The sequence below is a fragment of the Strix aluco genome, chromosome 9, assembly GCF_031877795.1.
Source record: "Strix aluco isolate bStrAlu1 chromosome 9, bStrAlu1.hap1, whole genome shotgun sequence".
Lineage (NCBI taxonomy): Eukaryota > Metazoa > Chordata > Aves > Strigiformes > Strigidae > Strix > Strix aluco.
The window spans coordinates 7,688,586-7,716,378 of NC_133939.1; the positions used below are offsets into that span (position 1 = coordinate 7,688,586).

The 27,793-nt window shown below is 38.9% G+C and overlaps 1 protein-coding gene across 3 annotated transcripts in view; it reads right to left on the reverse strand.

Moving 5' to 3' along the window:
* The window catches only part of LOC141927011 (glypican-5-like), a 396,192-nt gene that overhangs the window by 289,647 nt on the left and 78,752 nt on the right, over positions 1-27,793 (reverse strand). For all 3 annotated transcript variants that reach the window (XR_012624270.1, XR_012624269.1, XM_074833620.1), the window contains exon 3: positions 16,411-17,105. Coding sequence is in view for 1 of the 3 variants with exons in the window: in XM_074833620.1 (XP_074689721.1) it covers positions 16,411-17,105 (695 nt within the window). In the remaining 2 variants the exon portion in view is untranslated. The remainder of the gene's footprint in view (positions 1-16,410; positions 17,106-27,793) is intronic.

The following is a 27,793-nucleotide window of genomic DNA, read 5'->3' on the forward strand; positions in this document are numbered from 1 at the left end:
GCCCACAGCAGTTACACATTCTTTGAGCACTTCACAGTGCTGTCATGAATTTCTGTACTAAAAGATTAAAGTTTCAAAGATGAACAGAAAGAGACTTAGGCTTAACCTGCTCCGAAAAACTTAGCTGCTGACTTCCCTCCTGTTTTCAATACAACTTCTTTGAAGTCTGATGTCAAAAAAAAGCATAATTATACTGTAGACCAGTGATAAAAAATTTTCATGGATTCATATGCAGTGGGGAGGAATATGAAAAAGCTTTTAAAAGTGTATTACATTTCTTATGAGTTGGAAATACTGGGGCACTAAACATAGTCTCAAAATGGAGTCATGGACTGATTATATATTTTCATAGTTAACTACGATGAACAAGTGATTCTTTTTTACTTTCACATCACAATAAACATCGGTTCAAATAATCATCATGAGGAATTAAGCTCATACTGAAATCTATCAATGGAGCAGCTTCCTGACCTGATCCTGCAAAAAGCTGATTTCTTAGTTCCATCAAGGATGAAGCCTCAGAACTGCAGGTATATCCTGGACAATAGGAGAAGTATAGATTACATATGCCTAATGATTAAAGCTTATAGAGTAATGTATCACATACCTTGCAAAAAAAATGCAAAGTGCTTTTTTGTAAAACGCTGTGAACTGATTAAAGTGAGAAGAGACAGGGCAGAGCCAAGTGGGACAAGAGAAACTGAACAAAAAGCCCTGAAGATCCGCTGCCACCATGGGTGTGAAAGGATGTGCTGTCATTCACACACTCAGGTCCTTCCCTAGCTGTCAGCAGTGGGTAACTGCACACCTAAGAAGGTTAGGCTAACTGCTCAGGAGAACTCACAGTCAGATTAGTCCATCTGAGTCTCCTCTAGCATAGGCGAAATATGGTTAAAACCAGCTTGAAATGGTAGAATTATCCAAACAGGGCAGTCTAGGGGGAAGGGAGACAATACCAATGTTGATAAATCACCACCACCACCCCAAATTAACAAAAACAGGAGGCAAAAAACAGGAATATAATCACTGAAAAGACTTGTCCAGAGGATTCTGTCTACCCTGACAGTTAGCTGATGTGACACCTTTCCCCACAGGGCGCCATGGGAAATCTATCACGTGGAACGTCTTCAGCCTTACTGGAAAAACCATAGCACTGCAGCCACACAGCACTAAGGAAAACCACTGACTCAAGTGCAACCACAGCAAAGGACTTGCTCTGCTTTGGTAAATTCACATGGCCATGTACAGCACCATACAGACTTACAGGCTTTCATCCAGATGCAGCACAGTTGTGTTTATATGACACTATTCAAGTCGCTAAACCTGGTTGAGAAGACCTGTAAGCATGGTGATGCTACTTCTGGACCTGACTCATGACACCCCCATTGTATCAAATCTATTTTTCTTAGAATATCCAAGGGGAAAGCAGCTTGTATTGCTTAGTGGCTTGTAAGACCAGCCAGCCCATGCCATCTGCTGAGACCAGCCTACCGTCAGTAAGAAATTACCAACATTTATTCTGTCTTAAAATACATTCTAGTTCTTTGGTTCTTCAAATGGCTTTTTTTCCCTCTATAATTGTTTCTTTAGCTCTTTTCTGTATATTTTGTCTCAATTTCTTACATAACTTTCTCATTGCTTTGCCTCCCTTCAAATTCATATTCTTCTAAATCTCTTCCTATTTCGTTAGCTCGTTTGTCTCCCTTTTTTCTCCTTCTTTCTGCACAAATTAAACTCTCTGAACCACCACTCATCCCATTCTAACTGTGATAAGTTTATTTTATTAAAAAATGCAATTAGATCCAAGAGATGTTTTCCCCTTACCAGCAGGTCTTTTATTTTCCTTTAAAGATTTCTTTACAGTCATTACTTTAAATTGGGAACAGTATAATATTTTTCTCCATTACCTCAAATTTCAGTTCTTTGTACCCCTTTACCCTTCTGTCAATGCCCATCAATTCAGAAATATAAATGATGAATTCCTGTCACAAATCAGGGCTTCACTCAGACACAACCTAATATTTTTGAAAGTTTACCTTTTTAGCTGCTTAGTTGGATCTTCCATTCCCTAAAAAAGTTGGTCCTTGAGTCTAAGCTATTTCTCCTCCTCTCTTCATGCCCATCTCAGATGCTGGTGCCCAGGCGCTGGCAGTGGGGCTGTGGGGTCTCTGTGAGGTGAGGCTGGGGCTGCCCCATGCTGGACACAGACAGTTCCAGTGGCCCTGGGGCAGCCGAGGGAGCTGAGCCCCTCAGGGGAGCCAGTGGCAGCCCTGGGCAGGTAGTGGAGTCAAAGATGAAGGAGTGAAGTTGGCCCAGGGGTGAAGCCTTTTAGTTTTGTCTGTTTTTTCACCATCCAACTCTGTTTTGATTTGCAATAGTTTTCCCCAAGTCAAATCAGTTTTGCCTGTGACAGTAATGGATACAGGATCTCCCTGTCTTTATCTCAACCCATGAGCTTTTCCACCTTATTTCCTCACTGTCTTGTTAAGGAGGGGAATGGAGAGCATCTCGGTGGGCAGCTGGTCAAGGTCAACCCACCACAAACATCCCTCTCTGTTTTGATTTGCTGTTACTTGTTTGGAAATGTTTGTTCTTGATGCTGCTGTTAGCAGATGAGTTCCAACTTTTAGTACAGAAAAATCGAAAGGTGAAAATCCATCAAACTCTTCAAGTTCCTGGTCTAGTGTCATATAAAAGTGTGACAGCAAGGGTTCATACAGAAGTACAAAGATATTATTACCTTTTGCCTCCACAGAAGGCAGCAGTGTCACATTTGATTATTAGAAAAGAAAATGAAAAAAGAATGTAATTACAATGATATAGCAAGTATATTTAGAACAAAATGAGAACCATGGCTAAACTCCATATACTGAAGTAACAGCAGTGATTCAAAACAAGCCATCCTAAGTGAAGTTTTTAACAAAAAGTACTGACTTAATCAGAAAGAAAGCCAAAGACAGAAAGCATAGGTGTCTCCCTAAAAAGAACTAATGGACCTTCCAAAACAAGTATGTGTACATCTTTGAATATTTCGACCGTGGCACCACATGAGCAAACAAGCACCTTTCAGTAAGGGTACAACAACGGACAGAAATACATCTTCCTATTTTCCTATTGCCTCCTGCCAGTCTAAGACACAAGGGCCCGGTGCTCATCTTTCAAATTGCAGCCTTGACTCCACTATGACTATACAGAACAAAGCAGAGACTTGAATACTTGATAAATACATTTTAAGAATTATTATATTTTCTTCTCTTTCCCCTATCCTCCACTCCTTATTAATAATTCCAGTAGTAAGTGCCCTCTAGGGAACTCATCAGCAACTAGGCCCACCTCTGGGAAAATGAGGGTTCACGTGTCGTCATGGCTTACAAGCACATGAGCTATAAGTCTGCAATAAGAGCAACACAAAATTTGATTTAGAGATGATTAAAACTATTTGGGGTGTCCCAGAAAATGACTACAGGGGATGGTGTAGAATGGAGCAGGTCTGCAAAGAAACAGAAATTGGAGCCACCAATGTATGCTTCAGGTAAGGAGAACAGAGGCTCTTACCACTGTAAAAAATAGGCTTTGGAAGTTGTCCCAGTGACTGCTCGTAGCTGAGATGAAATACACAACTGTCAAAATGCTCAGGCCCCATCGCAACTTGAAAAATCATGTATTTTATGATATCTCCAGTTAGTGACATATATAAGCCAACACTTGAGGTAACTAAGCCGTTGTTTGAAGTCACAGACAACAAAATTTGCTCAGAGCCAAACTTGGCATTTGAACAGAAAGAAAGATGCACAGAGTCCCCTTAAGAGGAAAGAGATTACTCAGGGGAAGATGCTTACTTGCTCTGCTTGGTCCTCTGGCTGCAGGAAGCACTTGGCTGCTGCATATGAGGGGTGCAGACTTTAGAAAGCCCCACATCTTTCTCCCTAGGACTGAAGTATCTAAATGAAAAGGCAGGTCTTGTCTAAATACAGGTACAACAACTTCAATAACTAGGATTTATCATTCCATTTCTCTTTACAGAGACTGTGTGTGCTTCTCTGGTTCATATAGACCTAGGAAGACTAGAGAAAAAGTCTGTGAAGTACAGATGTTGTGTAGATGGACTAGAAGAGTAAAAAGTAAGTAAAGCTTCATTGCAATTAACAAAAGTCTAAGAGAACCACAGTAAGTTTTCACCTCATCTACTACAGAAGAAGGGAACAAAACCATGAGTCATGGGGATACCGTTTCCAAGCTGTGGTCTAGGTTTCTTCACAGGAGCTGGCTATTTTAGCCCTGATCCAGTCCAGCCCCATGTGCTGATGCTGCTGGCTGCCTGCCTGATGCCTTCCTCGCACAGCTGGCATTTTTACTGCAAGACCAAATGCTAGTAATGACAATATTATCTCAATTATTTCAATTAATGTTAACCTAATACTAAATAATTCTTGGGAAAAAGATGCAAACAGGAAAAGAAAGGAAAAGGTGAATAAAATATGTCATTTTCCCCAATATACAAGACAGTTCTTCATAAGAAGCAGCCTCTTTTGTGGCAGAAGGCGACAAGAGAACCAACTTACTTTTCACTCATTTGCCCATCTGCTGTCAGCAGTATGAAGCCTTGCACCCAGACAAATTGCAGAACTGAACCTCTTTTACCCAGGTTCCTGGTTCTTTAAGTCCCTTCAATGAAGCTGTTACAGCTGAGGATCTTCTCATTCTCCATCTTCCCCTGTACTCCCAAAAGCCACAATTTTTCAGGCTTCCTCCAAAGCTACTGTCACGGTGTCTCCCAGACTGTTTAAACACTTTGTATTCATGGCTTTTTTTTAAAGACTGAACTATGGCACATTATAAGATCTTATATTATGAAGCATTTGACAGGTGAGGACACGTTTTTATGTTCTTTCACACACTGAATCCACAGTCTAAGCTATTCAGGAGAAAAAAAAAATTACTCAAAGTAAGGAAAGATGGAAGAATTAACACACATCTTTAGCTAGATATTGAAAAGACAAGTTAGTCCCAAAGCTGCTTGTAAAAGAACCCTGCAGCACTAAGCCTGTGTGGCATTTCAACAGGTAAAAGATGAGCAGGGACATGAAGTGAAATACCTACAAGTTGACAGACTAGTACCCAAATGCCTTGCTGATAAAAATAGGACTGGAAGTTATTTACTGAAAAATCACTTTAAAAAAAATCATTCAAAGAAAGGTACCATTGTTAAATATACACTTCGGGTGTTGGGGTTTTTTTCAAAATCTAAACTATGCTAAATGCAAAATCAGTGAAAAGCTTTCGTAACTAATCTTAAAAAATGAAATCAAACTGGGAACATTTACTGTTTAAATTGGTAAATCCTCTACTGGCAACCAAGCAGTTAAAGGAAAAGAAAGAAAAAAAAAAAAGCCTTGAAAGACTCAAGAGAATTAGCTGTTGCTAAAACAATTTTATGGTCCTTTCCACTTCACTGGAGGTAGTTTGTATGGCTGACTGGAATCTATTCAATGCTGTCAAACATCTAACACTCCCATAGCTAGACGCCTTACAATGAATAACAAGCAGTCTAGCTGCCAATATGCTAGGGCTGCATTTTTTACCAGGGACTGGACCCCAACCCAGCAACACTCTAACTTCATTGTTTGATGCCTTGTTAATTTATAAGACCAAAAATTAACCACAACAAACAGAAGTGCCAAAATTCTAAAGCACCACAGCTACAAAATCCATCATGTTCAATAAACCACAATATAGAAAGTCAGGTTCATAAAAAAAAAAAAACAAACCTGCACATCTAATTTCTCTTTTGTAGTTTAAATTGATTTTGTAATAGAAAATAACACTCAATTTCAGTAGATGACTTACACAATCTAGGGAGGCTTACAATAGGTGCACGGAATAGAACACAAAAGAAAGAAGTAGAAACAATGAATAAAGTGTACACAACTCTTGTTGAAACACTAAACACATCATCTTTCATCTTGAGTATCATCATTTCCATAAATATTATCCCAACCATTGATTGTCTTGCTTAGTATTGTGCTTCAAGCAAAATCCTGGACTCTTACCATATTTACATCCTTCATCTTTCAACTGTAATAATGGTGAAGCGCTGACACCAGAATCATATTCCAAGTAAGAGAGAGAGTGCTCAGTGTCTCTGGGAAATTACGACTGTGCTGTCTTGGCAGGTTTATGATTATGGCTTTGATAGGACTTCTATTCTGTAGCTCATACCCTGCCATCAGACCCACCCTCCTCTTCACACAGCATTAAGTGAAAGTCAAACAGGACACAGACATGGTGACTTAGGTTACACTCTTTAGCATTTGCAACTTCAGGGTGAAAATGAGCATCGTTCTGACCATATATTTTACACAGGTTATGACTCTGGGTTTTTCTTTTCATGATTATGTTAATAAAATTACACTTGGCTATAGAGTTCACAGGAACTAATTCTCTAGGAACCAAAAGGTGCTGAAAAAATTCAGAGACTCAGTTTAACAAACAAACCAAAGCAAAGCAGCTGGTTTTGAGAAAACAATTGTTATATCATGCAGATACATAGCTCTCTGAGAAAAACTAAACTCAAATTAATAGTAGAATAAGCTAATTCTTACTAAATAAAAATAGATACTACATGAACTAGCATTTTAGAACTGAGTTGATCATCTACACCCTAAAAAAGATTCACCTTCGTTTGAAGGAGTGAAGAAAAGCAGTGGGTTCTGTATGTTAATGTGTTCACAAGTGCTTGCGTACGCTTGTGTTAGTCTTTATAGCGCTTAACGCTCCTGCAGTGACCAAGGATGCTTGCTTCATCAACCACGCACTTTCAAGCATGTATTTAGAATTAATATCAATGGTGTACCACAGTTTTTGTTAAACCTAAAGAAGAAAACAACAATGAAGTAATGTACTCTTCAGAAAACTATTGCCTTTTAAATTATTTTCCCTAAATAAAGATGGTAGCCATAAACGCAAAGTGAGTAACAAATAATGAATTTTTTACTATACTCTTTAGGCCTCTTGCTCTGAAAAGCAGGTTACTATTTCTTGGCTTTCATTTACCCTGCTATCCTCACGCTCTACATTTGGACAAATTACTGGCTGTACACCATACATTAGCATATGCCTGTGCAACTCAAAAGAAACACCAGAATCATGCAAAACTTCATCTGTTTTGAGCCAACATGCATGCAAAATCTCCTGAGAACACTCACTTATGTACTAGCTTAACATGGTTTGCAGGACCACAAATATCTGACACATTTTCCACAAACACATGGAAATAAGACTAGGCCAAACAAGTGTATCTTGATTGTAAATGGGAAAAAAAAAGAATGGTGTCGTGTTCCCTCTCAATGACAGAGGCATTGGTCAGAAGGCAGTAGCCCCAAATCACTATTATTCCTAAATCCCTAATCACAGTAATTAACCACAAATGGTTAATCACAGTCACAGATGGTCTCAGATAAAAGCTGGTAAAAATCTACATCCATCAATTCCATTGATATGAATGTTTAACATAAAACTTTCAGGTTACATATTTATACAAAATGCAAGATTTAGGGAATGGAAAGTAGAACTTGAATACTGCTCCGCCAGGCAGAAAAGAGCTTTTTATCTTACTACAAATTAATGACTTGTTAATAGTGTGGTTAAGCACTATCAGCAAGTCAGCAGTCAGTTGGGATGTTAAGATGGGACTTGCCAAGGAATGCCTTTGGGTATGAAGATACATGCACATCCAAATGAATGATCACTTCTGCATAAGAAGACTTAAGGCTATACAATTTATGTAAAACCAAATTCTTAGCTATGTGTTTAGTCAAATAACATGACAGCTGAATAATACCCAGTAAATATCTCTCAGAACTAACTCAATTGTAATTATACGGTGTTTTTTATTCCTACTCTGATTGATAATAATTTAGATTTTTGGAAATATAGTATTTCATTTTAATGCACTTCATATTGACGTAAATACCAAATTTCAAGCAGTTCCATCACTACAGATGAGATGATCCTTAACTCCAGGAAATCAGGCTACTCTTTGGTATCAAACATCTGCATGGAAGAGAACTGTCATTAACCAACACAGGCCAGAAAGCTCCTTGCATCCCCTTAAAGAGCTGTTCAAGACTACATGAGCTCTAATTCTCCAGAGGACTTTTGTAACAGATGGGAATGAGGCAAATGCATTAAACAATTTAGATGATTATTTCCAGAAATACTTCTACAGTACTCAAGTGTCAAAATGCTTTTAAATCAAGCAAATAGCACGTGGCAAGACTTAAAAAGCTGACTACAAGAATTAGATGCTTATACTCCATGAAATTCAGTTGATTCCAGATATATAGTATCACTGCTCATTTTTAAAAATTCATGACTGACAGTAAGGTGAGAGCAGTATCTTAATGAGTACAAATCCCAAGAGAAATAAAACAAAATTTTAATGTAGACATATTATTATATGCTTTATACCACTGTGAAAACCATTCTTTTACCTTTCACAGAGAAATGGGTCATTACATTACAAGGTGTGCCTTCAGTGCAATTCACCAGGTTTCTAAAAGGTCTCCTCCTGTCCCTGGATTCACAAAGGATTTGAACCTGATGTACATTCGTGTAACTTTGGTTCACGAGAACAATATACACAAGGTCATGCCTTCAACACAAGTGATTGTGTCATTCAAGATCGCATCTGCAAGAAGCACTACTAAATCAGACAGCTTCAATGGGGCAACCATGATCTCCTTCAAGATCATTTCAGATACCTCATCATAGTCAGGCATTTCCTCCATTTTCTTCTTTCAGAGGAGGTTTCCTGTTAAGTGCTTAGAAAAAGCAAAATGTTATTTAAAATAACATTTCTAGTGCAAATATTGCACATCACTTTCCCTGTATATTTTTACAGTTATTTTCAGCAATCTAACCACAAGGAATTGAATATACTGCTTTAACCTCTGCTAAGTATGGTTCTTACACTTATTGACAGCTGGTGTTGATCATCTGAACTGGAAAATTTGCAGGAAGGAAGCACCCGAGTTCAGCTCTGAGTGTTCTCCAAAGTCTCCAGGAGTGTTTTATGATACTGTTCAATGTCTTTAATCAAGTAGTTCATTACTGGCTGGCAGAAACTCTTTGTTGCTGTGAACTCACTCAGCACAAAGTTATTTTGTTCATAGTACTGCTGTTTCCTTTTCAAATTTGTAAGGTTACCATGCATCAATCTCCTGCTGCTATAAGTTTGGCAGTCTTTTCTCTAAGCTTTTATTTTTCTAAAGGTGACCATTTTAATGGGTCTCAGGTCTTTTATTTCTCAGGATTTATTTTTCTTCTCCATTTCTCATAATTTCAGACCACCTAAATAATTTTCTGTAAGCCTTCCATACACTGCTGAATTTTTACCAGAAAATTTATGGCAAGATTTTTTTTTTTTTTTTTTTTTTTCCAAAGGCCACCCTCCTGTAAATTCTGGCTCAAGCTCACTACAGTAACGCAGGCATTTCAGGATATACCAAGTATGTTCTTTCACAGGCAGATGCCCCTTCCCATCCTTAAATTGAACCTAGCAACTATCTATATAGTTTGCTTGTTCAGTACCAAAGGTATTACATGCTGCTTCTTAGCAGGGATTATTTGTTCTAGTTAAATGCAACGTTAAACAGAACTTTGCAACTTCCAGTTGGCTAAGGGTATGTGCAGAGCTTCATCATATATGCCTGTAAAAGACACTAAAAGTCTATCCTCAGATCTCTCTAAAAATGAGTTGCTGTTGGAGTACCATACTAAGAACTGGGAAAAAAGAGTTCTAGTTCCATCTCTATCACTGACTTTGTTGAATATTACTGAACAAATCACAGAAGCTCCCTTCATTTATTTTTCAAGATATGACACTAGAATACAGCTATTTCATAAGAATACTGCAAGAACCAAATACTAGACATCCTTTCAGTGCTTCTGACTTCTTCTTAGACTCCTTGTTGCCTCCCAGCTCTCTCCAACTGTACCAGCATTTCGCATCTTCCCCACCTACAGGTTAAATACCTCAGTAACTATATGCCTATAGGCCTTCCCTGAATTCATCTGCAAAGCAGAGTACCATGTAGTGGTCAACAAGAGCAATTTCAGAATCAAAAGATTAATGATGACATAATAGAAACAATGAGAAATGCATTTAAAAATGGCTTCAGGGAAGCAAGTTTAAAACAGTGGAATGTGATGGGCATGCATTTTATGACTACCTGTTTTGCAAGAGGAATAACATCTTTAAAACCACTGATGGGAAGAGATTGATGAACCAGCCACCAAGAACAACCATCTACCTACAAGTATTTTCCGTTGATTTTTTTTTTAATTGCTTTAAATTCTAATTTGCTGTTAATCTATGTAATTTGTCTCCCCAACTCCCAATGACATACCTAACTGCAAATGACCACAGCAGAAGTGGTTGGACAGGCATGAAAACCCTAACTCCTTTGTCTGGCTTTTCTTCATCACCAAGAAAAACAGTTCCTGCTACAAGCTTTCACCTTCTCATGCCTTCCCTGCATTTCTTCTGAGCAACACAAAATTTTTAAGAAACACCAATCACGATCTGCCAAAAATAGGCATCAGATAATCTCTTTCACTACAATCTTAAGCCAATCCCCTTTAAAACACAATCAGTATTTAGTAGATCTCTTCTCAATATTACCCATGCTTCTCCTTGATGGAAAGACTGTCATTGATTTCTCTGGGATTTTGATCAGATTTTTTTTCTCCCACAATCACTAATTTTGTTATTCCTGACACTCCTGAAATTCCTAGCATTGTGCATCTTAAATATCACTTGTGCTTCTCCTGCCTCTATCTGCTCCTCTTCCTAAAGTTTATTCTATCACTTTTTATATCACTTTTATCACATTAATTGGTAAGCTTGTCTCCAAGAAGTTAACTGGCTCAAGGCACAGATCTTTCTGCTTTCTCCTAATGCTTAATCTCTGATCATATCTAGGTTTTATAATCCCTCTCTATCAAGCCTTTTATTAGTTTTTGCTTTTATTACTCCTATAATCAAGAAACACAATGTTAGACTTTTATCTTGTATAACAGTTGGCCATTCTAAAAATACTGTTTGTGGCTTTTTACATTCTCTTCATTTAATACTTGTTCAGCCATTATAACATTAGTAACAAGTAACAAGTACTTTATGCTTAACAACTTCATGCAGCAAGAACACACGAGGAATACGTGCCTTCCCACATTCCAAATATTTCTGCTAACACACATCACTTAGCATTTTCCGCCATGTGGGCAGGCAGGCAGGTTTCACAAGAAGCCACATGCAGAGCAGAAGTTGTAGCAATACCTGGGAAAAGTGCTTAGAAGAACAATGAGTAATTATGTGTTCAAATTCTATTGAGCTAAAGTGGAATTCAGACCATAAAATGTTTCTTCTTTGAAAATCTTGTTTCTGCTTTGCCCTTGATAAATGGAGCCCTAATAGACAGCAACATAAGCAGTACAGAATTTTTCTAATCAAGAGGTATTGCAGTGTGGTCTCACTGCCCTTTGAATTAAGGCACAGAGAAAAGCACCAAATATCAGGGTTGGCAGCCTCACACAGCTTGCTGCTAAAGCGTGACCCAACGACTGCAACTGATACACACAATCCCTGCCAGCCACCCATACAGCACTGTACACATTTGTGGAACAAGTAACAAATCACCATTTGGACCTGTTGGAGCAAGTCCAGAGGAGGCCACGAAGATGTCCAGGGGCTGGAGCACCTCCCCTGTAAGGACAGGCTGGGAGAGCTGGGGTTGTCCAGCCTGGAGAAGAGAAGGCTCCGGGGAGACCTTATAGTGGCCTTCCAGTACTTAAAGGGGGCTACAGGAAAGATGTGGAGGGACTCTTGATCAGGGGGTGTAGGGATAGGATGAGGGGTAACGGTTTTAAACTGAAAGAGGGTAGATTTAGATTAGATATAAGGAATAAATTCTTCCCTGTGAGGGTGGTGAGACACTGGCACAGGTTGCCCAGAGAAGCTGTGGCTGCCCCCTCCCTGGCAGTGTTCAAGGCCAGGTTGGACGGGGCTTTGGGCAACCTGGGCTAGTGGAAGGTGTCCCTGCCCATGGCAGGGGGGTTGGAACTATGTGATCTTTAAGGCCCCTTCCCATCCAAACTGTTCGGTGATTCATGTGATTCTATGGTTTCCAGAAGCCCATAGGGGACCAGGATCACAAAGCTTACCAACATGAGGAAATGCATCTTACACGCTTAGATAATCTGGTAAATGAAAGAACCATCCCCTTGCTACTAGACTTCAGAACCACTCCTCTGACCCAGGGAAGCGATATCTTCTGTTCCACAGAGGAGATGAATCTCTGTGTAACCATGAATTGGCAAAGCCAACAGGAAATCTGTACCCAAGCAGGGCACTGACTCTTGCACTCCCGCCTGATTAGCAGGAAACCCATCCTGCAGGTCATCGGTGCCTTTCAGATCCAGACCAGGAAGAAGTGGTACTACTCTGCAAGCCAGATGACCAGGCTCCACTGAGCTTTTCTACTTTTGCAGAAGTTGCAGAGCATACCTGCAGCCAAAACTGCAGCACTGGGATGTGTTCTATATCAGTAAAGGTGCAGATTTGTAGTTAGTGGGGCCAGGCAGATTCCAACCATTTCTGATTCAACAGAAATTTTCCCTACCTCGTATGTTATTCTGTTTCCAATACCTGTTCCCATGCAGGACCCTTGGCAGGCTCGAGGCGGGCCACAAGCCAAGCCCTCACTAGCCCTACAACTGGGACACCACCTTAGTGGTACTTGGCTCCAGGGAGTACAGGCACAGACAGCGTTTGTTACACTACCTGGTGATACACTTGCCCGAAGTGCCAGTGGACACATGCATTTCAAAACTGCCTTTGCTCCCACCTGCATTTTAGTTGAGGGTATTTTACTTTCACTTTGAATAAAAAATTAAAATAAAAATTTAAAAAAATCAGGAATGATGCACAGAGTTTGTAATACAGCAATAGAGTAATCTGAATACATGAAAAATAAGACCATCTTTAAAACACAAAGACACAAAAAGAAGAAACAATAGGGAAGGGTGAACAAACTTGGTCTCTGTAGCTGGCACCAAACAAGCAGTCAGGGCTCCTACCAATATGAAAGACAATTAGATTCCTGCAGACAAACCAGAAAGTAATGATGATGATTGCTGATGCTGCAGACCATGGCTGGCCCGCATTAGGTTAAGTAAGCTGGATGCAAGCCAGTATCCTTGAACAAATGGGATGGCACATTCTGGAGGAATCCGAGGAGAGATTACTAGTATCTTAAAGGTGACCTTTCACACATGCGATCCCAGCAAATCAGGCAATTCTCTGGCTATAATGGATGAGATCAGCAGAGGCCAGTCTCTTGGAAGTTATGCACTCTTCGTACAAATAGGATTTTTTTTTTTTTTTTTTTTAGAATTTATAATAACTGACTGCACCTCATTTGAGCAAAGTACCCTAAGTGCTTTATTGGTTTATTTCACCCCTTCCCCCTGTTTTAAAGAAAACATAATCTAACCTTCCATTATTCATTATCATCAAGGCAGGCAGCAAGCTGAAGAACTACTCTAATTTTTAGCCATATTGTCTATTAAAAAATGTAAAATGTTTCCTAAAGGGGCAGGTGCATTAATTAAGGCTGCCTCAGGATAAATGAAAATTACTAAGAGTGCTCTGCTTTCCTGAATGAGTTTTCCATAGATTATTTATAATTGAATGAAACCAATTACAGCATTTGTAATGGAAACTGTATGTAAGTTCAACATTTCCAGTTTTGCAGAAGCTGAAGAGCATACCGTGTGAACAGAAAAAGCTCTCTACATTTTTATGAAGGGAAATGAGAAGGTATCTTCTTTTCTGAAAAATTTTTCCTGTAAATAAACAGTAAATACACTGGGTACAAATCTCATCAGCACAGCCCAAAACGACCCCACTGTAATTGGGAATCAGACCCCGGACTCCAAGAAGCGATCCCACAGCTGGAAATCCTGAAGCTGAGGATTGAACTCTTTTCTGTTTCTTCAAGGAAGGAATTACAGCTTAATTAAGCTCAATTTTCTAAATAATGGTTATCTTCTGCAACTAATCAGTAAAGTTTTAAATCAGTATCAGGCTAATGCTTGCTCAAATAATGGAACATGCTCTGTCTTCAAAATATAATCTTACCCTGCTGACATCTAAAAGAGCTAGAAGACTAAGGATAACACACCCTGGCATATAGTTTCTATTTTCAAACAGAAAACATCCTTTGCTATCCTAGAGAGTGGTTCCTAAAAAAACACACAATCTTCTGTGCACAGAGATTTCGCTAGTGAGAGGAACGAAGATAACCGGGGAAAAAAGAATTAATGTAGTTTTAAACATAATAGCACTTTCTGAATCAATTCTGAATGGAAGGAGGAAAATATTTAAAGTTACTGCTAGGGAACTGAGAAAGACCCAAATAAAATTATTTGAATAATCATTAAAGAAAATCCTCAGCCTGAAAGACACTTCAGAGTGAATTCTACTTCCAAATCAGCTAAAAGCAATACACTCATTGAGTTCATCTGTAATTATCTGATATTCACCTGGATTATGAATTTTACCCCATCAGTAAGATAAGCAAGTGCATATTAATTATGAGGCTGACAAATGCAATGCAGAATTATGTTTTAGCGTTTTGTGACATGCTGCATATACTGCAGCAAATACCTGTGAGACCATTTTTGCTGCTAGTAGTCAGAAAGCTTAACTTTATTCCTAATTACTTCTTTGTAATCAGTAACGAAGCTGTGTGATAATTTAAGAGGTATCTATCTATAGTCAGATAAAACTAATATATATAATAATAGTGTACTTTGATTTTCATTTCCCTTCTAGACTCACATAAAAATAACTTTTGAGTGAAAATTAGAGCAGATGCAAGAATACTGTTCATTTTGTTCTAGGTTTAACATTGCTTTATGGGATATGACACTACCAACTAGACATTAGCACGATGAAGACCTGCTGTTCTACAAGGCGTGTAGGCTCCAACGTCTACTGTGCCCTATGCAAGAACCTGGACAAATATTTTCTTAATTTTTCATGTTTATTCTTGGATGTCAGATAAACTAGCAGACACAAGTGTCACTGAAGAAAAGGAAAGGAGAAACTGAGGCAATGTGAACTGAGATAACTACAAATATCAAATGAAAATTTTATCAGATTACTAAAAGTGGTTGGGCTTTTTTTATGATCTACGTATTATACTGACTGTAAATCTCTGTCAGGTGTTCTAAATTGAAGAGAACTGTGATACTACGTATCTTGGAAGGTTACAAACATACAGGAATTTTTCTCCCAGTAAAATACTTCCTTAGTTTAGAATACCTGCTGTCATAGATTCTTTCTGTAGACTCTTTGAAGTATTTTATTCTCTTGCATAATATGGTAGAGTTCAGCACAGGAATTAAGTTTTTAGATCTGTGCGTTTCTTTCTCATTCGTTCTCTGCAAGAATATCTTTACTTTCAAGATAGGCAGATCTATCTACATTTTTTAGATTAGTCTTTACCCTGCTCAAGGCCACACTGCTACATTTTTTTTCCACTGACAGTCATGTTGAACTTCATACAGATGTAGTCAGCTGCATCATTAGTCACTTCAATAATTTCTGGTCTAATCTTCAACACTTTGAGAGAACACCTGCCAGTCATATGCCTCTATTATTTATGACACAGTTCTACCATCCTAGTTCTTTCTTCCTTAACCTACCACTTACAAAAACAGAACCACTTTAAGTGTATTTTTACCCTTTACTTACATAAATGCTGTCAAATAAGTTTGATTTTTTTCATGATCTTTTTCCAGCTCTTGTATGACAGGTGTACATGTTATAGACCCGTACTGCCTTCCTGATGTCTCAGTCAACAAAAAAACAAAGGGACTGTAAAATTATGCAAGTTAATTCCTTTGCCTTTATTTAGAAACCCACTTTTCTAACCCCTTATACCAATTCCTGTGGTGTGTCCCCACACACTACAAATACTCACATGCCAGGGAAACACTGCTCCTAGAGTTACAGGATCAGATGTTTTAGAGCATGAAAATATGTTGTTGCTATCAAGTATAAAATACCCAATTTCTTGTTTAGAAAATTCTGCAGACAAGCCAGAGCTATCTGCTTTACAGGGTTGCTTCTCAAGGAACAAACTTCGCCCCCAACCCTTCCATTTCAAAGCAGACTCTACTGAGCCCCATCATAATTATCTGTAATGGTTTCACAGACTGTTAAACAAAGATCCAGTTGAAGACTGAAAACTGATGCAAAGACAACAACAACTTGTTTAAATGTTTATTCATCACATAATGAAACTGATAAATGGAAGCAGTGAATAATTAGAGAGCACTTACTGTAGCAGAGAGCTGTGGTCCATTCAACTGTGCATGCAGGATGGCTTCGTTGACGGAGTTCCGGATTCCCGTCAGTGCAATTTCCAGATCATGTGAAGCTGCCATTTCATTAGTCAGATATTCCAGCGTGGAGATATACTCCCTCCATTGTGCATCCAGTTCTGACACACTGGCCAAACAGCCCCTCATTACATTTAGACAATATCCGACACAGGGTCTGATTAGCGTCAGGCCCTGGCAATGCGGGCAGTACTGCATCTTCACTAGAGCTTTGCTACATTCCTTCGTCAGAGCTGCATGTTCAGTAGTATTTATCACTTCAATGCCCAGACTGAGGGCCTGGCTGAGCATCCTACTTGCCCAAAGAGATTTTGACAGCTCTGTAACCATGTTTTTAGAATAGCGTCCAAAAGGATTTATGTCTTGCCTTGTAAGCCGTAGACACTCTGTATAGTCCTCTGATAAATCTGTAATTCCTGGGTTTATTAGCCGACTATACACCAGAGGAAAGAGACTGTCAAAGAACCGTAATACTGCACTTTCCACTGTAGTCTCTGCGCCCAGAATGTAGAGAGAGATGTCTGTAAAAAGTTCTTTAACAGGCTCTGCTGCTTCTTTTGCCATAGGTCTGTAAGCTGTCTCAAACAGGGAACTTGTGCGGTTTTCAGCAAAGCGAAGCAAAGACTCAAAGGCCTCTAAAAAAGGGGGCAGGGGAGAGAAAGAACTAGAGGTTAATAGCCAGCACCTGACAACTTAGTCACAGGACTAATTTTGTCCTGAACAGGAACATCAACATTTACATGAAATTTGCAGTATGAATACACTAATACTTAATACAGCTTCCATCAGTAATATAATTAAAAAGACACCTAAATATTACATGCGCATAAAAAAGGCAACACATAATACAAAAAGTTTTTCTTTAAAAAAAGATGACTGTATGCTCACTAGCTAGACCCTGACCCAAACTCTAGAAGTCAACAAAGTGAGCACAGGCAGGGTCTAAGACTGCTTTTGTAACTGACGCTGCATTTAGGCAGTTCAACCAAATACATTTCCAAAACACCCCTGTAGCTCAATGAAAGCTTGTGAGATAACTGAATACAAACAGAAGTCGAATCTTTTGTTACAAAGTGCTGCAAGTGGGGGGCGGAAAGGCACTTCTTGCGAAGTACAACTCAGTAACGAAGGAAAGATGTTATGTGAATAAATTCTCTCCTTGTTAACATCGACTAGGCCTGGACATCAAGCCTGCTATGAACCAAAACCAGAATGAAATAAGGTCAGGAAAACAGTATCTCCTTTAACTACACCATTTTCGAGTGGCCTAGAAAAAAAATATTTAAGGACTGCCATGGTTAACACATTTCAAATTGCAGAAGGTAAATATTATACACCTGAAACACTGACTGGGTGCTAGAATTCATAGACAGGGGCAAGGAAGGGATCAGTTTCCAAGATTGTTTTTAATGACACAGAAGACAGTAATCCACACCATTCCCACTGCTTTCTTTGGAAGCTCTACAACAAAAAGCCTCTGACATAAATCATTCTTGCACTCCTCTGGATGGTGAGTAGTTCCAGTCAAGGCAGGAGACCTATCACTTTACATCTCCTGAGGACTGGCCAGATAATGGGGTTTCAGTCTAATCCTACTCTACATTCATCTGAACATCACTATGCGATTCACCACAATGTAACACAAACCGAAGTCGCTCAAAGATCAGCTCAGCAAAGGAGCGGACACAATACAAATGTAAGTCAAGATTAGCATACACTGACAAAGTTTTGTAGAAAAGCCTGCTCAGTGCCTTCCTCTATTACATCTCCCTGGGCAACTAACTTGCTTGTTATGATAAGCATTACAATCCCTTCACCACAAAGTGTGATTTAACCAGACACATAATACAACATATCTCATTGTACATTAAATCATCAGTATTTTACACGCACACGCTGTGTCCTTCTGCTAGAGAATCACTTCAGCGCTCCCACTGGTATTACAGCAGCGAATACTCTGGAAGTGCTTATAAAATCCTAGAAATTAAGAATTCAGATACACTTCAGTTGAAAAGCAAGAAAGTTCATTCTCAGCCAGGGAAACACCTTGCCAAGTTTCAGACTGAAGCAGACTTTTATAGCTGACAAAAATCCTGAAAATTGGATTTATGATGGAAATATTGACACAACCTAAACTGTAGTGCAGTTAGCTGTGTGCTACTACACACTATGAAAACTTTTTTGTTTGCCACCTCAAACAGAATTTTTGTTTTTATTTCTAGAGCAAACCTAACCACCATTTTTATCATACTAAAAAGGCAATGGAAATATTCAAAACATGAAAAGAGTGTTTTAAGTCTCCTCCTTCAACTGCACGTACTCTCTTACAGATATTCAGCTATCATTAGATTATGGGAGCAGGGACTGTCTCCTACAATGCCAACAGACACTTACTCTGTTGCTTTACCTTCCACATCCATAAAGGCAGAACTGCAGGCATCATCCTCCATATGTGAAAACTAATTTAAATGAATTTCTGAATGTGAAAGTATCCTTATTGTCCTGAGAAATAACAGCCCCAATGAAAGATGAGAGCAAAACAGTCAGAAACAACGTACATCTCAGGAAAACAGATTTCAGCTGCTTCCTGGGATACTAGGTTGTAGACTAGAAACCATATAGCATTTTGTTTTCAAACCTCTTAACTGTGAAAATTCTGCATTCAATTAAATAAAATTCTGCATTATTCTGAGACAAGTATGAAATCAAAATATTAATAGTGTCATTTATTTTTCATTGTATAAGAGAAAAATTGTGATGGCATATAGCTTCATTCCTCTTGCAAAAAGAGCTCTAACATCAAAAATACAGTACAAAAAATATTTCTGCTGATTGTAGATGTGCTGCAAACGCCCGTAAGGTATCATTTGCTTCTTTATCACCACTGGTCAGACACAAAGAAATGACTCATGCTTGCAGGCACTCTAGCAATGATGTTTGAGAAGGAAATATGTACGGTCTTTTTTCATGGTTAAGGCATTAAGAGATGTTTGAGACAATCACATTACTGGATCAGCTGGATGTTCTTAGATCTTTAATTAGAAATAACAGGTCTTCATGCAGTCGAATGATTTTGTAACAACGGACAGCTTGCATTCTGGCTGTACAGACCAGGCAACCTTAGCATCTTGTTTTAAAACAAGTGATTAATTATATGCTTTTAATGCACCTTCTATGGTACTTTGTATAGAGTTTCTAAATCACAAGGAAGGTTTACCACTAGCTGAAAAACCCTGTGCTCATCTGTGCAGTCAAACACGGCAAATGTTAGACATTTATGAACTTGCAAAAAGCTGAATTCTAAGCCTAAACGTACACTGGGAGAAACATCTTTCATCATCTTTCCCAGTCTTTGGCTTCAACCCCGCCACCAGTAGCATACAATGTACTATAAATTGCAAATACATTGATTCTGAGCAGAAATAAGCCATAGCCAAAATCATCCAGAATTTGATGGTGACATCATGTATTTTTTGTCTTCCTTTAGTATTCAAAAAAATAAATAAGATTTTGATTCAAGACTACAGGGAGAGCGAAACAGCAGCCAGCTTTGGATTTTGAACTCATGCACTGGTAGCTACTTAATGAAAATAAGGCAACATCACCTTCCACGGGGACAATTGTGTTCGAACTGTTTATCATGCACTCACAAAACACTTGACACCACCACTGATGGGTCTGTGACAGTCAAACACAGCTGATCAAATACAGCCACCTCTGGAAACTTCACATCTGAACTGCTGGTGTTTGAAAATTAGCTTCTGAAGACAAGCCCTGTTATGACAGATACCATGCTGGTTTTGCTGCTCCACTGGCAGCACAGAGCCTGCCAGGCCAAGCAGCTAACCAGTTTGCATGCTGGGCTTCTAGCCTGGTTCCTAGCATTCACATACACTAGAAATTCTATTCTGCTCAGGCTAACACACAGATGGAAGAACACTGCTTTGCACGTATAGCATCCATGCCTATTCACTGTGAGCATGGCACAGCTTGGTTTGAGCAATAGCTTCCTTCTGACGGAAATACATCCATCCTGACACAGAGGATGCTTTACTTCTCTTAAGCCAGACAGCAGCTATGGTTCATATACCTAATGCAATAACAATCACAAAGGATTCCTGACTTATCTCACACCAGCTTTTGCACCACTGACTTCTTCAGCAGGATTTAATCCTGATTTAAACCCATTGTATGACAGAAGCTGCAGAATTTAAGCGTTTCTGCTAAAGAAATCTGCTAAAGGATAATGCTACAGGGAGAAACAGATTTAGGAGGCATGTATCAGTCTGCCCAACACATTTTCCAAACATTTCCTCTTTTTTCACCATGTGGAGGTCTTTTTGGGGAAAGAACAAGTAGATTTTAAGTAACAGTACCGGCAAAGGAAAAATATCTAATACTGTAACTACAGCTTTAACTAAGTCCTCGTGTCATGTAAACACTGCATTCAGTGACTGCATTCAATTCCTGCTAACTCACTTCAGCAGGAACAGCTTCTTGTGTTGTTCAATTGCTGTCATCTCTATTTTAGTTCAGTCAGGTGCAACAGCTCCCCAAGTCGTGTCCAGGCCACCTCCTCCTGCAGCCTTATCCTTAGGACAAGAATCAAAGATACAAAACTGCCACACATCAATTTGCTACTCTTCTTGCCACAAAAATCTTTCTGGGTGTGTTCCAAGGAATTGTTGATTTTTTCAGGCTCCCAGACACATGGCCACATAGCCTGAAGGGAAGAGCTCAACAGAACGATTCTCCGAAGCGCATAGCAAGTCTGCACACACATGATAGCATGAGAGCTTGCATTCATTATTGCCTTCATCTCATAAACCCTGGATTTCTTACAGTGCATGATGGTCAGCAGATGTGGTCTCAAGGAACAGACACAGATGGGAGTTTTCCAAGAAAATCTGAATTGACATATGATAGCCATGCATAGAGAAAGTTCATTTGCTTCCCTCTCTTATACCAGACTTTCACAAGCTTTTGAGATCCTTAGTCTGTAAGCAACTAGAGGGGTCAGATGGGGAGCATTAGGAGAGGCTAAGCAACTTCCAGCTTGCTGCATTATGAATCAGTCCAAATCCATTTCTTTTCTTTCCACAGGTCCAACACAGGAATGTTAGCATGGGAACCACCATAATCGAAGCAAGACACCTCTGCGCACAGAGGACATTGCTGTTGTGCTGTAGCTGAGGCTCAGATAGAGTGGGTGTACTGTCTGAACCCCCATGGCTTAAAAAAATATAAGTCATAAAACTGAGTGCAAATCACAACACACATATGTCAAAGGGAAGTTACTGTCATTGCTGTTATGCTTCTGTGTGACTGAAAGCTGGCGCCTTACCCACAGCACTGACAAGGTAAAACCACCCTGCTAATGCAACGGCTCTCCACTACACTAATAATTCCTTACACTCTGCAATAATGATGATGAACTTAAAAGTTAAAAAAATCCACAGACTTATAAAGAAAGGAAGCCATTATATTATAAACATTACTGAAAAGATTTGACAGTGCTCAAAAAGTAGAAGCAAACACTGAAACTATCTATACAGAAATAACATCTGCGTACATTTTAGATTTGAGTATAATCATGAAAGAAAAATGACAAATTTAAGTAGCTCCATTATTTGTTTGGTCTCTTAGGACCACTCCTTTCCCTTCAACATCTTGCATTTATTAGAGTTAGAGGATAAATGAAAGCTAAAGTTTGTTGAACAATAGCTTCCTTTTAATGCTTTCAAGTCCATTAAATCTTCTGCATCTTTATGGCTTTCCAAAAAAATGGACAACATTAACATTTTGCAGCAGTAGAATTTAAGTACATACTATTTGCAATTTGATGCACGGAGAACAACATACACAGCAGAAATTCACACCCAGATACACATCTACATGACATACAAAAGATAAAATTCAGAGTTCTACTTTTTGGACACGTAATGATCTCTAAACATATTTAAAAGAACAAGAACAAAGAGTGCTCAAAAAGCATCATTAAACAAGATGAACAGGTGGGGGTTTTTTTAGATCTTAAGATTATTTTAAAAAACAAATGTGTAAAACAAATTTTTTGTCATGTTTGCAAAGACAGAGCCTGAAAACCATTAATTCGTTAAGCTGCTTTTGAAAACAACTTTCAGGTTCATTTTCATTTTGTGACATTTTGCTAGTGGCAAAGAATGTCAAGCATTGGAAGTTTCCTTCTTTTTTATCCTGAATCATTCTGCTGCACATAGGACCAAAGGTCTTTATTAATACCCTACCTTTTTCATGTGTTTTACTGGTTTTAGAGTGGCAGTCTTCCTATACATAAACACAGTCGCTCTTGATGAAGCTGACAAGAAATAACATGTTAATAAACATATCAGCAGTCTCACAGAAGCATGATGTCCACCGCATCATAGTAGCCACTATACCAACACTTGTAGGAAAAATTGCAAGCTTGCTCCAAAACATTTTGGATCAGAGAAACACCTGAAAGCTCTCAGAATCTGGGCCAAGTGAAAGCATCTCTTGCTTTCTACACACTTCTGTAGCTGCTTTTAACAAGGCAGAGTGCAAAACAGATTCAAAAGCAAGAATGCAAAGTCAGTTTTGGAAAGGGAGGAAAGGGAAGTTTGAATGTGCTCACCTTGACAACAAGGAGAGGGTAAGATGTCTTTAGAACTAATCAGTCCTTCAGAATATAGATCGGACAGAAAAAGGCACAAACAGCTTCCCATTACCGTGCATAGGGGTAAGGTCTTTACTTAAGTCTCTCCATGAGCTTGTATACGTTGCTAACAACATATAAATATGCTGTCATGAACCTGTTGCTAGAAACTACTGCCCAAGTTGAAAAGTAAGAAGCATGAGCCTCCTCCTCTGTCTGTACCTAACAGCTATGGACAACGCCGATTAACCAGAAATCAGTGAGTAGGATTATTTACAAGCTACCACTATCATCCTTTAACCCTCTGCTCAGTTTGAAGTGTAATTTAAGACTGTTTTTAACTTAAGAAAACTTATGAAAAGAAGTTCTAGCAGCGAGACTTCCAGAGCATAAGAATACCTGGTCTTTCCTTAGTAGTATCTCCTATGGTGGGAGCTTGGACAGCAGTTTGCCACATGTAACACTGGACGTGAGAAAGCCTGGTACAATTCAAGCTTCAGAGCCACAGATCTGCTACTGTAATTTGGTAACGTGGGCAAAGGCTAAGACACTTAGGAAAACCAACTTCCAAATTATCTGTTGGAAGACTGACTTCCAATAACAGCAATAGGAACCAACACCGTTAAGTACCATCTGAAAACTTCTATCTTGGCACAAAATGTGCCAAGTTTGGTCTTGTTTGTTGTTTTCATATGCACAGACCCATTCTTTCATCCTTGGCACAGCTGTACAATTATATAGGAAGCAACCACCCCCTCAGACTGCTGTCCCAGCCAGCAAACCCACACCCTTTCCTGAATCACACAGTCCTACATGATACCTTCTTTTTCTTCTACCTTTTTGTAAAGTTAAACAGCTTCTTTACTATACAGTCTTGTACAGGGAGAAGGGGAGGAAATACGCAGCTCATATTTTGGTGAGATTGATGAACACTGAAACTATTAACTTTGGGTCATTTTGGGGAGTATTTCATTCTGAAAGCATCAATAATAGAAATCACATCAGCAAGTTTAAAATAGGCTCACTGCTTCATAAGCCAGTGATGCAAAGGGAAAATAAGGCAGTAGACACACAAGCCCAAGAGATACCTTAATAATAACACAATGGTTCAGTGATAAATACCAATCTTTTGTTCTGCTCTAGTCATTTTGCTATGAAATCAAATAATGACTTCTGAGGACTGTGTGCTGGCGAATATATCCAAATTGCTGGAAGTAGTAACCACAGAGCATGCATTTTTCAGACTTACTGGCCTTGGCTTTATCAATAACAAAACAACAATGTATAACATAGTTGCAACTAGCTGCAAAAATATTTATAAAAAGACAGACTAGAGAAAGCTCTGCAGTATGGTGTACCAAACCATATCTGCCCTTTTTAAAGAAAACACTATATGGAAGAGTTCAATGAAATTGTTATGCATCACAAAATCAGTTACAGTTTGCTAACTTGATTTTCAGCTGCTCACTATCTATTTCACCTTCAAACTTTTTGTGAATACAATGAATGAGCTGGTAATTAAATTTAGCTATTTATTATTCCTGTATACTGCATTTCAGTACAGTTGTACATTATTTTATACACTGCAATTATAGGGTGCAATTATTTATTCCTTTTTAAAGTGAGCAGTCTCAAGTAAAACTAAATCAGTTGACCAGCGGAAAGCTGGAGACCAGATGTGGTATTGACCTTTTATGACACCACTGGGTCTCTGCTGATAGATAAAGCAAGTAGTACTTCGGGAATATTTGTGCAGTAGAAGGCTAATGGACATCTAGCATCACCGTGGTAAAATAATCTAGAGGAGCAGCAAAAGCCCTGAGGACTATGGCTGGACTTCTTATAAGGCTGTGGCTATCAGTATTATTCTCTTTCCATCAAAGCAGAATTCCAAAAGATGATTCATATAATTCATATCTGCCAAGTTCAAACCTGTCAGTTATTACTTAATATTTAATTCATAGTTTTAACTGGAGTTGGGCTAAAATAACTGAAGAACAAGCTATGGCTGTGCTTCAACAACATTAGCTATGCCTTTAATTTGCTTTCCAAGAACAATTAATTTATAAAAGAGGTTTTCACAATCTACAAGGAAAAAAACCAAGCAGTTATGTATTTGTAGGTAGCTAGGTTCTTCACATAACTACAATTATCTCTGAAGTTCTTATGAGGTTTAACAACCATCAGACTAGGAGCAGAAACGATGTTATCTGATTTATTTGATCAATCACTAGCATGGGGAGTGATGACTGGAAGCCACAGCTACCACAAGTAGCACACAATTTCCAAGATGGATTACAGCACAAAGCACTTGCGAAACGGCTCTGAATGACAACTCTATGACCATCAACATTTCTTTCAAGAGAGATGCACAAAAACTGTCATCATTGCTGTCATCAGGTCTAACTATTCTAATGAACAAAGTTTTTGCCACATTAAAAAAAAGCATCCGCTTCTATTTTTTTAGGCTAAAACCCTGTGCACAGTTGCAAAGATGTATAGTGTACTGAAAAGTCATCATTTCTCCTAGGAAAATAAAAAAGTTTTCCAGTAAAAATAAACAACAGCTTGAACAGTATTTTCTTAAAAGTCAACCCTGCATCATCACTTTATGGGATTATGTAAATTCCCGGTATCTTTTCAAGTAAGGTTCTTGCTGTAGGGTGGGAGTTTTTTTATTTTTTGACATATTTGAGTATTGTTGTAAAAACAGGCAGCCCCAAAAGGTGTGTTGACCCAACAATCCAAGACTTGCGTGGTGTTAGACGGGATTTAGACTGGGCTCTAAAAGGTGGATGGCCCTCAGTTTGGTTTCTTCAGAACAGATACTCGGTATACGTGGCCATGATTCCTTTGAATGAGCAGAATCTCCAGCGCCAAAGGCTATTATGCTTTTTCTAGCAATTTTCAATACATAACAGTTTGGTTATTAAACCATAACTGTACTCTTCTCAAAACTCACATGGTTGTTAACAAAATACACAGTGAAAGATGGAGCTCATGGTACCATTAGGGCATGCCCAGATCTGAGGCTAGCCAGGGAGGTAACTGTTCCTGGTGACTATACATGTTAAGCACTGACACACAAAAATGCTACTATCATTGGGAGATGATGCAAAACAATTACCTCATTCTTTCCGGGGTTCCGTAGCAATTACTTTTCCATGTGTATAAGCAGTTTTTCAATGCTGTGAATCACTGCACTATGCATGCTAGCATGGGGCTAGTTTGTAAGTGAAGATAATACCCTTACTGCAATCTCTAGGATTAAGGCTTTCAGATAATCTCTTCCCACAGACCACTGGACAGAGTAAAAGGATATCACTTTTCTTTGGATTTCACAGACTACTTTTATCACAAGTACTTTTGGAATGAGATATTTAGTGCATATAGTGTAGTTTCCAGAACTAAAACAGTCTTGTGGAAGAATCTCTGCACATTCACAACTCCAGTATGGGCTGGCTTGAGTGCCTGAGGCAGTATGTCATTTATCATAGCACTCTGAACGCTCTGGGCCTATACGGAGTTAAAAAAACGCTCTTAACTGGAATCTATGCCTAGGTAAGGATGAGGGCAACATTGAAATGACAACACATGTAGAACATATACATACAAGTATCCAGGAGCAAGGAAGTCGTAGTAACCATGGACTACTGCCATATGAAAACCAGAAAGTCCAAAATGCAATTAGGTGGGGACACAGCTAATGTACAAGTAAAATGTGGCTATGTAGACATAATGCTGGTTTATACTGCTTGAGGAGAGGGACTATTCAAAAAATATTAGGGAAAAAATGGCCAAAAACTGCTTCTGCAGCCTTCCTGCAAACAAAAACCAGAGAAAGTAAAAGCTGTGCCAACTATGCACAGTGCCAGGTACTAATACCAGAGAGGCACAGACACCATCGTTAGAGAGAGAGGGCATTTATGCTGGTGGTCTGTTGGAGCTCAAATGCACTGCTCATTTGACACAATTGGGCTTGGAGAGCAAGCAAGCGAGGCTTGCCAAAAACACTACAGACTTCTCTCTGTTGCTTGACCTAGACAGTGGCACTGATGATGATCCAGGAGGCACTGAGCACTGGTACATTACCTGTGGAGAAGTACAGAATATAAAACATTATCTTTAGAATCCAGATGTGACCAGAGTACCAAGTACATTCTGAAACTTGTCTCTGGTACATTGCTGCACTGCATGTTCATGTTTCCTGGCAGGGACACACTTCAAAGTTGCCAGTAACTTTTGGACACAGAAGAAATTGAGGTATTTTATTTGTATCTCTGTGGTGTGTTAAAAATGAAAGTACAAAATAGTTGCATTAGTTAAGAAGAAAGAACCTCTCTTCTGAGTCAATCAAGATAAAGCAGGAAGATGCAAAAGTCTTTTCGTAAAAGTCTTTTCCTTCTTCTGGGAATCTTTTCATTAACAGAAAAACAACCAGACAGGAGTCTCTAGAGAGAATTTTCTTGATGCTCTGATTGGGGAGTTCAACTGGCAGTAGGAAAAATAATACATTTGTTTCAGAAGGTCATGAACTATTTCATGATTTCCAGCTGAATTAGTTAGGTGGTCCATTATGACCTGTTTCTAAAAGTCTAAAAGATAGCTACAAGAGACAGGATTAGCTTAACAAAGATGAAATTAGGGGATAGGTTGTTTGTTTTTCAT